This window comes from Crocodylus siamensis, chromosome 5 (genome assembly GCF_052110815.1).
Source record: "Crocodylus siamensis isolate JL-2025a chromosome 5, ASM5211081v1, whole genome shotgun sequence".
NCBI lineage: Eukaryota > Metazoa > Chordata > Crocodylia > Crocodylidae > Crocodylus > Crocodylus siamensis.
Genome location: NC_143399.1, coordinates 64,175,340 through 64,192,288, shown reverse-complemented (window position 1 = coordinate 64,192,288; position 16,949 = coordinate 64,175,340). Strand labels below are relative to the sequence as shown.

Below are 16,949 nucleotides of genomic sequence, written 5' to 3'. Positions count from 1 at the left end.
ATTTGAAGATTGTTGAGTTGGACTGAAAATGAGCAGCAATGACAAAAGCAAAAAACAAAGACAAAAATATTAATTTTTTTATTCTCCAGACCCGTTTCAACTCACGCTTTGGTAATCATGACTTCACCCTGGATGAAGATGATGATGAAATAGACAGAAGAAGCAAGTGAGCTCCCTATCTACCTATTTTTGTTTGTTTGTGTGTGTCATGATGTAGGGTCCCCAGGGATAGCTGTGATGACACTTGGGCTCCATGGCTGTTCCTGTTCCACCCTGTGGATCCCTTCTAAGCTCGCCTGCCATATCTTGTTGGTTGATATAATAATAAGTTGGGAAGCTGCCCATGAGTTTGTATGGTCACGGTCCTGCTGAACCCCACTAGATCCTGTTGATCTTGGATCCCTTGCCAGATCTCACTCAAAGTCAGCGATTCTCGAGACACCCTAAGCCTTATGGGCTAAATGGCTCCAAAACCAACCCTTTACCATGCCCCATGCCTCACAGATTGTACTTAAATGTTGTCCCTTTTTGATGAGGCCACAATCTAGCTTGGCCTCCTGTTGTCACTGGGCCCTTGGCCCCAGTAGCCATGCCCTCTTGGTGTCCCTTCACCCCATGTGTCCACGGTGCCCTCACTGGGGTCTCTCGACCCCCTGTAGCGGCATCCTCTGGCACTGGGCTCGTTGCGGCCCTGTTGTTGTGCCCTCACTGGCACTGGGCTCGCTTTAGCCCTAATGAGACCTCCTCCTTCCCAAATGGCCTCGTCCCAGTCCACTGGATTCAAATAACAACGTAAATACAAGCCCCTAAGCTATAACGTAACAACAACAATAACACTGGAGGTCACACTCTGCCCCTTTAAGGAGGCAAGCTTCTCCCTCAACAGTGTGTGCCTCCTAGCCCCAGATACTTTAGGAGCACCTAGAGCCTATTAGTCTTACCAGCAGCAGCATAGGCAATCAGGCATCTGGGAGTAGTGTTTCTGCAAAAGCTCCTTCCCCCTGGCTGCTGACAGAGACCTAATCCCCAGCTATTTCCTTCCAATCAGCTTATCAGGTGCAGGTGCCAGCTAATACCCTGATTAGTCTGCTACCAAGGAAACCTGAAGCTGTGGAGCCCTCTCAGGGCTCCCTAGCTAAGCTGCCTCTGCTCTCGAAGGAGCAGGCACACCTTAGTGCCCTGTGACAGGGTGCACATGAAGGTGTGTGGTGGGCAGGAAAGGAGATAGCAGCATCTATCCATCAAATGAAAATGTAAATGAGCTGAATTCATTTGATTCAATATTTTTCTATTTAGGCTCCCAGAATTACTCTCAACTTGAAAGAAAATCTTAAATACTCTAAAATAAAATAAAAATAAAAAACCTCCACTGGATACCGGGGAAATTATTGTTATTATTTATTTGTATTGTTATAGCTCCTAGGAACCTCACTGGTGGATCAGGATCCTACTGAGTTGGCCACTGCACAAGCAAGACAAAGAAACAACCCCTTGCTCTAAGAGTTTGCAATCTAATGCAAAAGATAAAAGTGGGTTACAGGTAGATAGCTAGAGTAGTAATAGGAAATAACTGGCCTGTCTCTACAATGATAGGGGCGTAGGTTGTAGCCGTGTTGGTCTAAGGACAAGGGCAGACAAGGTTCTTTGGGTAAATCTTATACCTTTTATTAGACCAACTTAAGTAGTTGGGGGGTGGGGAATTTTAAGCAAGCTTTCGGGTTTAAAAACCCTTCGTCAGACTAAGGAAGTTTCAGCAGGTGGCGTGTGCTCTTCCTGGATGGAATGAAAAGTAAAGAAGCCAGAGCTGGACTGCTATGCATACAAGACAGGTAGCCAGTGAAGTTGTAAATTGAGGAGTCGGTGGGTGAGAGACAGGCTGGGTTGTGGGGGAGAGAAGGGGGATGAATAGTGGAGAGGTACCTGGGGAACCCCTTCATCCCCCTTCTCTTCCCTCTCCACCCAACATGTCTCTCACCCACTAACTCAGTTTACATCCTCACTGACTTCCTGTCTTGTATGCATACCAGCCCAGCCTCTGGCTTCTTTACTTTTTATTCCATCCAGAAAGAGTGCACAATGACTGCAGAAACTTCCTCAGCCTGACGAAGGGTTTTTAAACCCAAAAGCTTGCTTAAAATCTTTTTCCCCCCACTATTTAAATTGGTCTAATAAAAGATATCAGATTCACCCAAAGAACATTGTCCACAATGGTGGGGAATTTAATGGCAGCCTTCAGCTACCTGAAGGGTAGTTCCAAAGAGGATGGAGCTAGACTGTTCTCAGTGGTGGCAGAAAGAGGAGCAATGGTATCAAGGTGTATCAAGGAAAGTTTAGGTTAGGTCAGGGGTGGGCAAAATATAGCCCATCAGCTGACTGGATCTGGCCCACAGGGGGGTGCCTGCCAGTTGATTTAATCCATCCCATGGCTTCCCCCATGGCGCTTCACATGGAGGCAAGCCCAGCCTGGGGCAGCCCAGACGGTGCTCCAGCCCACGCCCACTGGCCCAGCTGCAGCCACCTGGGTGCTGCTTCTCTCCATGGGTGACTGAGTGGGTGGAATGCAGGTGGGAACAGAGCCAGAGCCCCACACGCTGGGACAGGAGCCACCCAGCTGAAGCTCGCAGCTGCTTTCCACCCACCTGGACACCTGTACTGGGAAAGCAGAGTAAATGGAAGGCAGCTGGGAGTTGGAGCCAGAGCCCTTTGTGCTGGGCCCTTTGTTCTGAAGCTTCCTCCCAGCCAGGAGCAGCGGAGCAAGAGGAGAAGCCACTGCTGGAGGCAAGGGGAACAAATTAGTACCCAGGCAGCTGCAGCTGCAGCTGCATCAGGAGCAGCCTGACCAGAAACTGTACATGCTGGCTGGGGCTGGAGCATGGTGGGAGCAGCCAGAACTTGGCCCCATGCGGAGTGCCACGGAGGCAGCCATGGACCACACCATGTAGGTGAGCTTTGCTGCATGTGTCCCCTATCCCCTCCTCCATCCCCTGAGCCCTGGCTGGGAAGAGGCTGGATAATCATCTATCTGAGAAAATTTAAGAACAGCAAAGCCTCCATCTGTGCCAGGGGGTTGGACTGTATATGACCCTCGAGGTTTCTTCCCAACCGTATGATTCTCTGAGACGTATCTACAAGAGAATTGTATGTCTGTGAGTCATCAGTGATTGCAGATGAAATTATCCAGACACAAAGTGTACCAGAACAAGTGGAGGGGACCACAGTTGGAGTCCTGTGAAACTTCACAAAAGGTGGAAGTGGAACGAATCACTAAAGGGAGCACTAAAGGAATGATTAAAAGGAGGGATCAGAACCAGGAGTAGAAAGCCCAGGGAGGACAAGATTTCAAAAAGAAAAGAGCTTTGTTGATTATGTCAAAAATAGCTGATTGATCAAAGAGGAAGAGGGTGGACTACTGCTTCTAGGTTTGTCTATGAAGAGGTTACTTGAAATGCTGGCAAAAGTAACTTCTGGTGATAGTCGTTTCAGTAGAATGGAAAGGGAAGAAGAGGACAGATGGAACTAGAAGAAAAAACTCCAGACAGTGATTTTAGATGGTTGAGCTTGTAGGTGATAAGGAGAAGGGCAATGACATAGTAGCTAGGTGTCAACAGTGGTCATTTTTAAGATGGGATATGATTAAAGCATATTTCTGTTGTGAGGAGAAAAAACCAGAGGATAGTGAAACATTAAAAAGCGTAAGGAAGGAGCTGAGAATGGATGTGAGGGATTTCAGAAGATGGGTTGCGGGGCTCACTGGGGAAAATGACATGAGAAGAGGAGCACAGGGAAGACATTTTTGCATTTGTGATATGAGAGGGAGAGGAGGCTGAAGGAAAGGAGAGGCTGACTTAGGGGAGACAAAAGGTCATGCTTTTTTCTGTTTTTTATTTTCTCTTGAAAGAAATCAGCAAGATTCTATATAGAAAAAGCAGTAAAGGCAGAGGAAGAAAAAGTTTGAGGAAGAGTCAAATGTAGTAAAATTATGACCAGGCTGACTTTTGCCATTACATCTCTATTCTCTCCCTACATTCTGCCATCTTCTTGGGTAAACAAATCTACTTTTCCAACTAAACTGAATCCCATACTCATGATCAGGAATCCTGTTTTTTTCAAAAATCCCAAATTTTCTAATTTAAAAAAGTAACCCAAATTCCACATTTTTCCATGATACCACTATATCTATCGATCGAAAAAATGAAACACCACTATTATATGTGTGTGTATAGATAGATCTGTCTATTTATTTATAGCTAGATAGATCTGTCGATCTATCTATATCTATAAATATCTCCCTCTCTCTCTCCCCCCCATATATATATATATTTTTTTCCTCCTATATATTTTTATATTTTTTTTTATATATATATATATATATATATATATATTTATATATATATATTTATTTATATATAAAAATAAATACTGGTGTTTCATTTTAATCATGGGAAAATGTGGATTTTTGGATTACTTTTTTAATTCCTGGTTTTCTCTGATTAAAAAAACCCCCAAATTCTCTGATTAAAAAAATAACCCAAAATCCACCTTGGTCCATGATTAAAATGAAATGCCATATAGATAAATATAGATATATTTATAGATGTATATACCTATCTATACTTATGGTGTTTCATTTTAATCATAGAAAAATGTGGATTTTGGGTTGTTTTTTAAATCAGAAAATTTGGGAATTTTTTTAGCAGAAAAAAACAGGATCCCTGATCATGAGTATGGGATTAAGTTTAGTTGGAAAATAGATTTGTTTACCCAAGAAGATGACAGCATGTAGGGAGAGAATAAGGTATAATGGCAAAAGTCAGTCCAGTCATAAGTTTTCTGGCATGCCACAGCGTAAGTCAAGGACCTAAAGAAGCATGTGTTAGGAGAGGTACCAGTCTGGGAATTGACAGGATAAAGTTAGCGTGGCAGGGAGTGGCAAAAGGACTGAAAGTTGAAAAGCGGGTCAACAATATCATACCAATGGAAGAGAGGGGTAGAGGTCAAATGAGAACTCATCAAAGCTGAGAATTTGCAAGACATGGAAAGACTGATAGGGTATATGGGAGAGTTGATGGTCAATTCCAAAAAAGACCAGACAGTGGTCACAGAATGAGAACTCCGCAAGGAGGAGAAAAAAAAGAAAGGAGAGAGAGTATACTCAGTGAAAATTAAACTCAATCAATTACCCTTTTGGTGAGCAGGAGAATTGAACGAAGGCTGCAAATCAACTGAAGAGATAAGGTCAAAGAAATATGCTACTAAGAGGTGAAATAATTCATCATCATGGACACTGAAATACCCAGGATAAGAGTGGGATTGTGAAGAAAAAAGAAGAGGGACAAAATCAGAAAGGACAGCTTAACTGGGAGGAATTGCATTTTTATTGGTGCTGATACAATATGGACCAATGTATTGGTTCACCTCTACCTACTGCCCTTTTTCTGTGCCAGGGAATAACTGGGGCATATAGATGTCTAACTGCATGTTCTTCTTTACAACTGTATGTTCTTCTTTACAATTGAAATTGTGGACACAAAAGTCCAAGTGAAATCATCTTTAATTTCAAATGGCCTGTGAATGTGTAGTCCCTATTTACTTTCAGAAGTGTCTATAATAAAATGGTTTAACTGATGGAAACGTTTTTGTCTTCAGGTTGTCATCTGAAGATAGCGAGGAAGCTTCCACTTGTTTATATGATAGCGATGATTCTGATGAAACAGGAGGAACCTCTCATCACCCGGGAGAAATGGACTTGCTCGGAGAGATTCTGGACAGTCTGAGCACACACAGTTCAGATCGAGGAAAGCTCTCAGGAGCAAAGAGCCTGGATTTCTTTAGATCAATGGATGATATCGATTACAAGACTACGGTTAGTCTTCCACCTTTATGCAAAGAATGACTTGGTTATATTTAGAGTACTGCCTTGTGAAAGATACATTTATAGCCAATATCTAGGAGAGTAGTTTATGTGATTGCAAATGTGCCTTACTGCTGCCCACACTCCTAGCAAGCTTATGCTAGTAGCCGTGGTGTGGATTTCCACCATCTGAGGACTTAACGCTATACCTGGCTTTTGAACAAATGGTTTGTCATTATCAGGGATGCAGGTTTTTTGTTTGCTGTGGAAAAACATGAATGTTCTCCCTTAAAGGAGAAAATCATGGGAAATCATGTGTTTCCCCTTGCAGGCTTGCAGTTTCAGCCTGTAAGGGCCTGCTTGGGGTTGTGGGGAACAGGACACAGGGGCCGCCATGTGTATGTGCATGTGTAGCCAGGCAGTGTGGTGGAGAGTAGCTGCTACAGCTCCTTCCAAGTAAGTCTGTGGGGGCAGTGGGGTCAAGGGGCATAGGCACTGAATCGGGGGTGGGGAATCACAGGTGACAGCATAGGTGATGCATCAAGGTGTGGAGAAGTACCAGGTGATGCGTCAGGATGTGAAGGAGAGACATTGCCCCTTAGATTTCTGCACCCCCAGCAGAACATGGGGCTGCAGCCGGACTGGACCATGTCCAGGCAGGAGCTACCTCGGTGGCCCAGCAGGTGGGGACCCAGTGCAGGAGGGAGCACCACACCGCCATGGCAACCAAGGTGAATCTCCCCCTGCCCATCCAGTAGCAGCAGGGGTCATGCCACCACCAGTGCCCTGCTGCTGCACCTTACCTTGGTCACCATGGCAGCACAGTGCTCTGTCATGCAGTGAGTGGGTCCTGTCTGTTGGCCCATGGAGGTGGCTCCTGCTCAGAGCTGATCTGGCCATGCTGCAGTCCTGTGCACCGTTGTGGGCACAGAAATCTGGGGGGGGGGGGGCAAGTGCCCCCTACCCCCTCCATGCTTCACCTGTGCTCACACACCCATCTGTTTCCCACACACTGGGAGGCTGGGAATGGGGCAGTGAGTCAGGAGTGAGGGGCACCAGTAGGGCTGTGGGGGCTGTGGCTTAAGAGTGAGGGGCCACAGCATGGGCAGGGGAAGGGCACCAGCAAATTAGGGCTGCTCAGTGCCACAAAGAGCAAGAGGTACAGCTGCAGCCCGACGCATGTCCTGGTGAGGAAAGGAGGCAGGGGGAGCACTGATTTTCCATGATAAAAACCCCCCCAAATCAAACACCAAAATATGTAGGTATTTAGAATATATTTTATTATAATGATCAAGGCACTGGTAGGCTTCCAAATTGTAAATAAAATATTGTGTTCAACTGCTCTGTGTGTGTGTGTGTGTGTGTGTGTGTGTAGTGTTGTATTTTAATCATGGAAAAAGGTTGTGTGTGTGTGTGCACGCGCGCATGCATGCGTGTGTGCACCCCAGGGCACCCCAGGTGTCAAGAGTTTGGGAAATATATATACATATACACATCTCTTTAGATATCTAGGAATACAAATGCACACACACACGCACTCTCATAATACCTTTTGGCCCTGCAGGTTGGATCCAATCCATAGCACTGGTCCTACTGCATGGGCAGGCACACCCAGGGCCCAATCCTATCATTCAGGATAGGCATGGCCAGGGCCCAGTCCCGCTACACCAGGGGTGAGCAATTATTTCAGCTGGAGGGCCACTTAATGAGTTTTGGTGAGGTTTTGAGGGCTACAGGGATTGCCCGGCTCCCTAATTACCATTATGGGACTAGAAGTCCCACCACTAACCCCTAACCTTTGCCATTGGAAGTGCTTTCTCTTGTCCCATAAGTGCTTCTTGGGACAGGGGAAGGGCCATCTTAAACTGGAAAAAAAAAATGATCTAAACTAAAAGAAAAAAATCTAACATCTATTATAACGTATTTTAATTTAATTTTTTAAAATATTTTTTCCTGATTTTATTTGTGTTTGTGTAGAGTATCAAGTGATAATTGCATAATAGCTCAAAATATAGTCTCACTCTTCTATATTGCATGGCGGATAAGAAGGTGTATGGGGAGGTGTAGTTGGAGAATGGATGTGTATAGCATGTGGGTGGGGTGTGTGGTGGAGGGGTGTGGGTGTAAAGTATGTGGTTGGGTGGGAGTATGTGGAAGGGTATGGTTGGGTGTGGGTGGGAGTGGGTATGGGGGTTGTGAGACAGTGTGGGTGTGTTTGGGATTATGGTGGGGGGTGGGATGGTATAGTGTATATGGGAGGGTGTTGGGGGGGAGGGTCTCTGGAGTGTGTGAGTCCCTGGATCTGCATGTGGTGGCAGTGAATGGGGCCAGCCTTGCCCAGGCCCACAGCGTACAGCTCCCATATTTCCACCCTAGTCCCTGGCCACACATGATGGTAGTGAGCAGGGCCAGCCCCACCCAGCCCTATAAGACACAGCTCCTGCAGCATGTGGGGCCAGCCTAGCCTGGTCCCATAGCATGTGGCTCCCCACACTCCCAGCCCCCTTTTCACCCAATGGGAGTACCTGGTCCCAGCCCAGTGGGGCCCTTATCTGAATTCCCATTCATGCAGGGAGGGAGGGCAGGAAACAGCCACAGGGTGACCAGGCAAAAGCCTCTGCCAAGCAGAGGCTTCTTGCCTCTAATGCCCCCTGGCTTTGAGCGGGGAGGTGGGGGGGTGTTGCTTAGCAATCAGAGCCTCATTTTAATTAAGACAGGGGATCAATGTAGTCATTGCTATAGAAACCATTTGAGTTTTAGAGTAGTTATCTAAGGCTTCCATCCTGCAAATGTGACTGCTTCACCAGCACCTCTATTTTAAGGCAGAGTCCCATTGGATCCTGGCACAGGTGGGTTGCTTCGCGTACATCTTTAAAATCTTCACTACATCAGCACCTTGGTGTTGGTGGTTGTTTTCAGAAGGCTGTTGTACCCATTGCAGTCCAGCTCGGGTGTCAATTGCTCTAGATTTACAACTAGCATAATTCCTGTACTAAATATCCTTTGCAGAAGCAGTTAATTCTCATGGTGATTTGTAATCCATTGGTACTATAAGCACAAGATTGTATTAATAAAATGTCTGTTTTGTTATTTGACTAAAAGATTAACAATGAAAACCAATATAATTAATTATTGAAAAGTAGAATGAAAATGCCCGTAAGTTTTGGTCTCAGTCCAGTTCCTTCTTGTATTGTAGTAGGATAGCCCATCATACATTGCAAAACCACCTGGCAAAACCTTTACATTTGTTCCTAGTACAACATGTCAAAGACTGAATGAACAAGGCAGATAAGAACTCTCTTGTCCTTCCTAGAGGTTATTTTCACTTGATGGGGGTGGGGTACCTCAGTGAGGACTTGTCAGAGAGTTTGCATTAAGGTTGTCCCTGCCAAATATAAATTTTGTCTTTCAAAGGTGCCCATGCATAGATGCTTCTTTTGACAAACTGTACTAATCTGTGCTCTTCATTTCAGAACAAATCCAACACCCCTAGTGAGAGCAACCTCATGCTGCTCTGTGGTAGTACTAATGATCAAGCACATTGGAACCTTGGTCAGGATGACAGTGTCCTCCACTGGAAACAACTCCCTTCATCATCACGGAAGCGAGCTCCTTCCAGTTGCCCTACAGTATCTCTCTCAATGCCAGACGAAGAAAATAGTGACAAAACCCTTAGTGGTGATAGCATGGCCTTTGCTTCTCTGGAATATTCCCAAGTAGATGACTCTTCCTATAAGAAGACCAAACAGAATGAAACACTAAGCAATACCTCAAAGGCTCAATGCCCAGTGAGCGTGGGTCAACAGCCATCCATTCTGGTCCCTTGGGAAAAAGAAGAAAATGAAGGAAATGAAACCTCAGAAGAGGGCGGACTACTTCATGAAGTTGTATCACTGTGTCAGATGACTTCTGCTTTTCACCATAGTTTAAACATTTCAGAGGATAATATATCCAGAAATAGCAGTGGAAATAAAACATAAGAAAACTGCAAGAGGAGAAGTCCGATTCCTATCAGAGGCTAAAATGAGGCTGCTCAGGACTCCATGTAATACAAGATAACCAAAAGATCAAACAGGAACAACAGCTCTTCCATTTAGGAAAAAAAATATGATTATTACATGCATTTTCTCCCCTTCAGACATCTCCTTCTTTGTTTGCCAGGGTTTTTTTTGGCAGCATTGAAGTTCACACGGAATTAAAATGTATTAATGCACTCTTAAATCGGGTTCTAGTTAGTCTGTATGTTGAAAATACACCTGGTGTATGTATGGTGCTTACCAGTGTCTAGTTCCTTTATGCAGCTGGAAGTGTATCACCACAGCAGACGTCCAGATTCTGAAGGTACTGTATTAATCCTGTTGGCATGATGAAATGACAAAAAAAAAAAAAAAAAGACAAAGAAGAAACCGTTTAGATTTGTTTGAAACTCACAAATGTTGTTTGTAATGAACTAATTGCCTTAATCTTTTAGGTAAAGATTTAAATATAAGGTGAATTACACAGCAATAACAGTTTTTTCCATATCAGGTGTTTGCTTCAACAAAGGGGAAAAGGACCTTTTCTAACCTAAAGCATCTCTTGTGAATAACTTGGAACTTAATAGTAAGTTAAACTGTAGGTCATGTCTTCCAGACTTTGAAAAGGTAGTGCATGCTCTTCTCTTACATAAAGTATGCAAAGTGCTGAATTATAATGTGAAGTTAATTAACTTCTGTTTACAATTAAGATACCAGATGCAGACGTTTTCCATTAGGAATTTTCAGAAAGGAAAGTATAAGTGGATTTGATAGCTTATATTACTTTATGAATTTCTGTAATATATATATATATATAATCCTGTCTCAAAATTAATTTATGCCATTTGAGTATGTATGTTTCACTTTTACAAGTCACTCTCAAAAGGTACTTTGAATTCCTGTTTGTAGGAGTCTTGGAGTCGTGTTTCATACAGAATTATACAGCAGACTGAATTAAGATGACATACAACTCTAGATAACTAAAATAATCAGTTCAGCAAGTTAAGAATGTACATACCTGACTCTCAGTTTAGCCATGGATGTAAACCAGAGAATCTTTCTCCAAATATAGGGAAGGAAATTTAACAGACACTGTGCTTACTGAACTTAGGCATAAATGTTTATCCTCCTTCACACCAGAGGCTGCTTATGCATTTAAAAAAAAGTAGGACCCTGTCTTTGTGTGGAGTACCTCTCTCCATTCACCTGTTCTCTTGGTTGTTCCTGTCTGTACCCAGAATGGCTCAAAAGCAGGGGAGATGCACAGTGGAGACTATAACTGGCAATTTTAAAGTATACCCATTACTGACCAGAGGATGTATTGTTGTGACTGAAAGGAATGCTTTCTACTCTTCCTTTACTGATATGAGGAATTTTTCCATCCACCCTACCTTTTTTGGCAAGAATGGCTTATAAGTTATTGTTATCCTTAACAAAGACTAGAGGAAGCAGGTTAATGATGTTTGTTATGCTGCAGTGCCTTGCTAATAGATTGCTGCAGTTTTAACATACCATACCAGTTGCCCCAACGGTCTATGGTGCCCCAATAGTCACAGCAGCTTTGGGACTGACTTGACTTGATACCAGTTGCCACATTTGAGTTTATGAAGGAATTTTCCTTTTCATTAAAGCAATTTGAAGAGCTTTTCCTTTGGATTTGCTTAGTACCATGAATGGTAGACAGTCGGTTATACCAGTTCCCCTATGTCATGAATATTTAGATTCGGAAGCTCCAAGGAAAACCAAAGATGCTGAGAAAGGTGACTCAATAAATGGTATCCCTCGACTTTGTTGATACCGATCCGACATACAGGTGATTTTATGTTGTGATAAAAGGGAGAAAAATAAAATCTCTTAATGATATTGCAGCACTTACTAATGAGACCAAGGTTATTACTCCTATATCACAAGAAGAATTTTAAAAGATTAATTACATTTTCACTTGTGTAGCTGTATGTGGCTAACTTTAATTTAAAGGTTCACCTGAATACGCTATTATTTTCCATTTCCCCCCCCTTAACTGTTGTGGAATGTTGCTATGCTTAATACAAGCTGAGTAATGGTTGTTTTTCTGTTGTAGATAAAGTAATCACTAAGACAGGGTGAGGAAAAACCAGAATGAGGGAATTATAAAAAACAATTGAGAATATTTATGGATGAGAGGTATGATATACTTAAACAAGAGATTTTTTGTAACAGATGTACCTATGTAAGAGAGAAGATTCCTTTCCATCTTAAAGACTGTTGAAAGGGAAAAAAACCTATATTAGAAATTCTAGCCATATTAACTTATAAATTTGTTCAAAGCCTCTTCCAAGAATGCTGCATGAGATTTGTGGGTGATATATTCAACAGCGCCCATCTGTTGGACCAGCTTTTGCTGACTTCTGATGAGTTGGACACCCCTCCCCTCTTACCCCAAGCCTTAACAATTTTTAAAAACCTTACCTTAAAGGAAGAAAATCAGGATGCTATACCAGGCTTGTCATGTTCCTTTAATTATTATTAGAATTATAGCAGTGAAGGAAGGATTTGGGAATCAGACAAAACTGATGTATCATTGGATCATCGTTTTGTAAGTAGTAATAATTTCAACAATAAGTGAAACTACAAATTGGAGGGGCACACCTTTAGGGTGGGTGGTAAAATTGAACTTTTTGAAAGTATTTTTGATTGCTTTCACCATAAATGTGTTATGATTACCACACTTAGGCCCTTTCCATATTGCTGATACAATTTATAGAGTGTTTACTATAATGTAAGTATTTGTCTCCTTTGGTTTTTTGAACCATAAAAGAGTAACTTAGTCTTGCATGTTTAGTGAAGTTAAATTTAGGTACATTTAAGACTGAATGATTACAGAATATTTGCGCCTCTTATAAATGATCATTTTAAAAGGCTAATATTTGTGCCTTATTTAAACATTCAGAATTGCAAATAGTCTTTCTTAGGGAAAAAAAAACCCTGTTAAAATTGCCAAATGTGTCATAGAGAGTATCGTCAGGCACATTCCTGTGTTCTGCTCTTGTTTCCATATAAATTAAGTCCCACAGGAAGATAAATTGTCCAAGTAAAAAATATTAATTTTTCAGTGCTTTCCATTCTTCTATGTGGGAATTCTTTTAGTGTCTTCTAAAATCATCAATATCAGTCTCCACCCACAGGTGAGAGCCCAACTTGATTCAGCCAGAAACCTCCTCAAGACTCCCATAGAGGAATCTGGGGCGTTTTTTAAGTCAAAACAGGATCTTGGGAGCTTCTCATTTGTCCCTATCTGGGAAATCTCAGGTTCTTTATGCAAGAGATACATTTTTTAGTTAGACTATCACATTGGGACTTGAATTCAAGGTCTTCCAGGTCCTCTCTCTCAATTGGCTCCCTGAAGTGAGTCATATCTACTCTTTGATTTGGGAATCAACAAAAAAACCAAACAAACATGATGGCACTGGAAAAGTAGAGAGACTCTGCAGGGTTCCCTTCTCTAAATTTCCCCATATTGTTCCTTTGGAGTAATGAAGCTAGCTAGGCCCCTGAGCCTATGGGATGATGAGAGTTTACTTTGTTTCTGGTGGTTCTAAGGATTAGCTAGAGTCTTGGGGGCCTGTTTTTCATTCCAGTGGGACATAGTGGAACCAGCAAGCCAGGCCTATCTGTACTGGCTTCTGTCCTCATAAACCTCTGCAGAAGTAGGTTTCTAGTACAGAGCTTTCTGGCGAAAGAAATGAAGTCTTTTCATCAAATTTCATACAGGGCTGGTGGGTGAGAGGATTATATGCTGACCCTGCTGTCTCAATCATAGCCTTGCTGTTTCTTCGTTTGTAAATCCGCAATACTGTGAAAATCCTTTGCAGATATTCAGGGATGGACAGTACCATGGGTGCAGAGCCAATCCCTGCCCTTTCCTCTTTGCATGCAGAGGACATCTATACAGGGGGCAGTGGTTTAGTCAGATTCCCTAGGTGTGTTGGATTAGCAAAACTATCCTTGTTTTGAAGGAAAAAATGTAGTTTTAAAAGTTGTGAAATAACTTTCTTGACTGAAACGGTCACAGTCACTTAGAATTTCAGAGAATGATGTTGCTGCTTTTTGATAGCTAAAGGTGGGATTTTCAAAAACTTTCAGCATTGTTTAGTGTCCACTCTTGGATGTTTTAATGTGGACTTTGGTAGAAGCAAAGTTAATCCAACATTGAGCACTTTTAAAATCTCATTTACATGTTTATTTTTTTTAAGATATCAAAATTCTGTTTTATGTTTTTCAGGGAATTAACTCTTTCTAAGCCTGTGTTCTAGTTAATTATGTATTTCTAAAAAAAGTGGCTTCTAATTTTTCACCCACAATTAGCCAGATTATCTTCTGCACCTGTAAGCAATTGAAGGTGTAAAATGTCATGAAATAAACTGCTTAACACCTCCATGGTGGAGCCCATAGTAGTGAGCCCACCAGTGCCCTTCTGCGAAATACTGATCAGGGTGAACTTCAAAGTTGGAATTACATCAGCACAGGCGGTGTAGCTTAAGGTGGCACCTGAACTATCTTTGTACACCTTCCTAGTGATTGGATGCAAGACATATCCCCTTCATTTTTTTTATCCCCACCACACATGAATACCTGATAATATGGTTCAGACCAATAGACTGATTAAGGTTGTCCCTGTCCTAATCTTAGTGTCACTGAAACTAGGTAGAACGTAGGGCAGGTAGCACTTTACAGACTGACTGGTTAAGAGAGGCATGAGCTCTTGTAGGCAACAAGCCACTTCATCAGCATTATCAATGGACTTAGTCTAGACTTTGCAGCCCTCCAGATGTGGGGATGGGAAGCCAGTTTAAAATTTGAAGCAGAGGAAATCTGGTGAAGATCTCATGTACAGAATTTCCCCCAAATTCCTTTGCTACTTCCTTTTTCACAACATTTTTAATGGGCAGTAAAAGGGTCTCCACAGAAGGCTGCTAGCCTTTTTTCTAAAAAGTTAGCTGCCTGCAGACACGTGAACTATGTCAGGAGGATATTCTGCTGGATTAGAATATGTTGTAGAAATACAGGAGTTGGGATTAAGAAGTGCAAAGTGTAAAAGGGTTTATTAAATATAAGCTGATTTGTATATTACTTAGGTCAGTACTAACAGTGTTCATATTCAGAGTCCAGTAACAGTATTAACATTTGAAAAACAAAGTTGGAATTCAAACAAATGGACATTTTGATTCTGCTTGTTGTAAATTGAATTTCTGTTTTGGTTAAAATAAGGGAGCTACTAGGATGTGGAGGGAAACCTGTTACTTTCAAAAAATGCATTGGATTTTGTGCAATATTTTTTCTTGTTTTAGAATAATTTAGTTGTGACAAATATGCACATCTGCTTTTCACGCAGATCCTTTAGATCATATTTTTCAAAAATGTGTAAAATTACATGTAGCATTTAATGTGGTTGTATGATAAAAACCCATAAACCATGCTTTGTCACAAGGAAAATGTATATATGCAATGACTGAAAATGATTATGGATGTCACATTATTGTGCTATAATAAACATATCACCTCAGCAATGATTATTTCACATTTAATTACAGTTCATAATAATGACTATATTTCATTCAGTACTTTATGAATTCATAACACAACTTCTTTTTATTCAGTATCAACTTCTGAACATCTCTTCTCAATGCAATCAATGCTGGATAATTGTATGGTAGCATCCATACATATATAATCAGAATCTAGTTTATGACATCCATAATTGTGATAAACCATTGCTTTAAAACAAGGTTGCCAGTACCTTTTTGGTTTGTGTAAATTAAATTAATTTCTATCTTTATGTATTGATGTAAATTTTGTTTTAACTTTCAAGTTTCTATTGAGAGCTACTTTTAAATTAATATACTTGAATAAGACAGTTAAGCACTGTGGAACATCCAGTTTTGATGCAACACACAAGCATATACTGAGCTAATTCACTGTTTTGTGCATGAAAGGGTGTGCTCTTTTTCATTTTAAATCTATGTCTTAAAAAGAAAGGAAAAAAGCCTCAACATTGAACAAACAATGTATCCTAACATGTTTCTAAATCTTTTCAGAGCCTTTCAGCTGGTTTTGGAAAAAAATCTTTATAAAGTCCTTTGTTATGGGTCAGCAGGGACATCTTTAATATGTATAGGAAAGATATGAAGTGCAAGATGTTTTGAGCCTTTACTGTTCCTTTTAATAATCATGGAGGTATTTGAATAAATTAACATCATGTTTAACATATTTATAAATATTAGTCACTGACTCGTAATAAAATTCCTACCAAACGTGGGATTTTATTCTGTATTTTAGACTACAGTGTATGAAGTCATGTGCAAAATGACAGGACCAGAGTTTAGACTACTATCACTAATACACTGTATATATCAGTAAATGAACTGTGTTTTTTTCCCCCAGTTTATAATATCAGTGCAAAGGTTTTGGTAAACTTCACATTACCATAAAGTGCCCCTCACTGTATTATAAAATAAAATTTACCAATATGAAACTATTGTTGTGGTGCAGGTTTTTGTCTAAGTTGACCTAATTTATATCTTTCATGTCAGATTATCTTTATCCATTAGCAATGCAAATTAAAACAATGCAGCAAATTATGTCATATTTTGAGCTTTCAAACCATTGAATAATCATTTTAGTTTCTTATGTGCAGAAACTCTTAAAACATTGTTAGTATTAATTGTCACATGTATACAGGAGTTAGGTACCCACATCTCTCATAATTTCAATGATATTTCAATGATTAACTCCTTTAGGCTCCTTTGAAAAATCCCAGCCAATAACATCTAGCTTTTAAATACTACTTTTCATCTGTATATCTCCAAGCACTTTACAAACGAAACCAGTACTACCGTTTTTTGGAAATGGGGGTTTCCAGTACTAATGGGGAAATTCTTTGCCCTAAGTCACATAGCCAGCCATTGGCACAGCCAGTAGAACTCAAGGCTCCTAATTCCTTCCCTCCCTCCCATGTAAGTCCGCTGCCCCTTACAGCTTCGTAAGCTCAGTCTCTCTTTATATCATTAGAAACAACACATTAAGAAAAATCATTCATTGCCCCT

The 16,949-nt window shown here is 41.3% G+C and overlaps 1 protein-coding gene across 1 annotated transcript in view; it reads left to right on the top strand.

Annotated features, from left to right (window-relative positions):
* DENND1B (DENN domain containing 1B) overlaps nucleotides 1-16,378 on the top strand; it is a 277,634-nt gene extending 261,256 nt beyond the window's left edge. The window contains exons 20-22 of the mRNA XM_090048607.1: nucleotides 90-166; nucleotides 5,647-5,863; nucleotides 9,325-16,378. Coding sequence (XP_089904733.1) covers nucleotides 90-166; nucleotides 5,647-5,863; nucleotides 9,325-9,831 — 801 coding nt within the window. The 3' untranslated portion in view covers nucleotides 9,832-16,378. The remainder of the gene's footprint in view (nucleotides 1-89; nucleotides 167-5,646; nucleotides 5,864-9,324) is intronic.
* The last annotated feature ends 571 nt before the right edge of the window (nucleotides 16,379-16,949 follow it).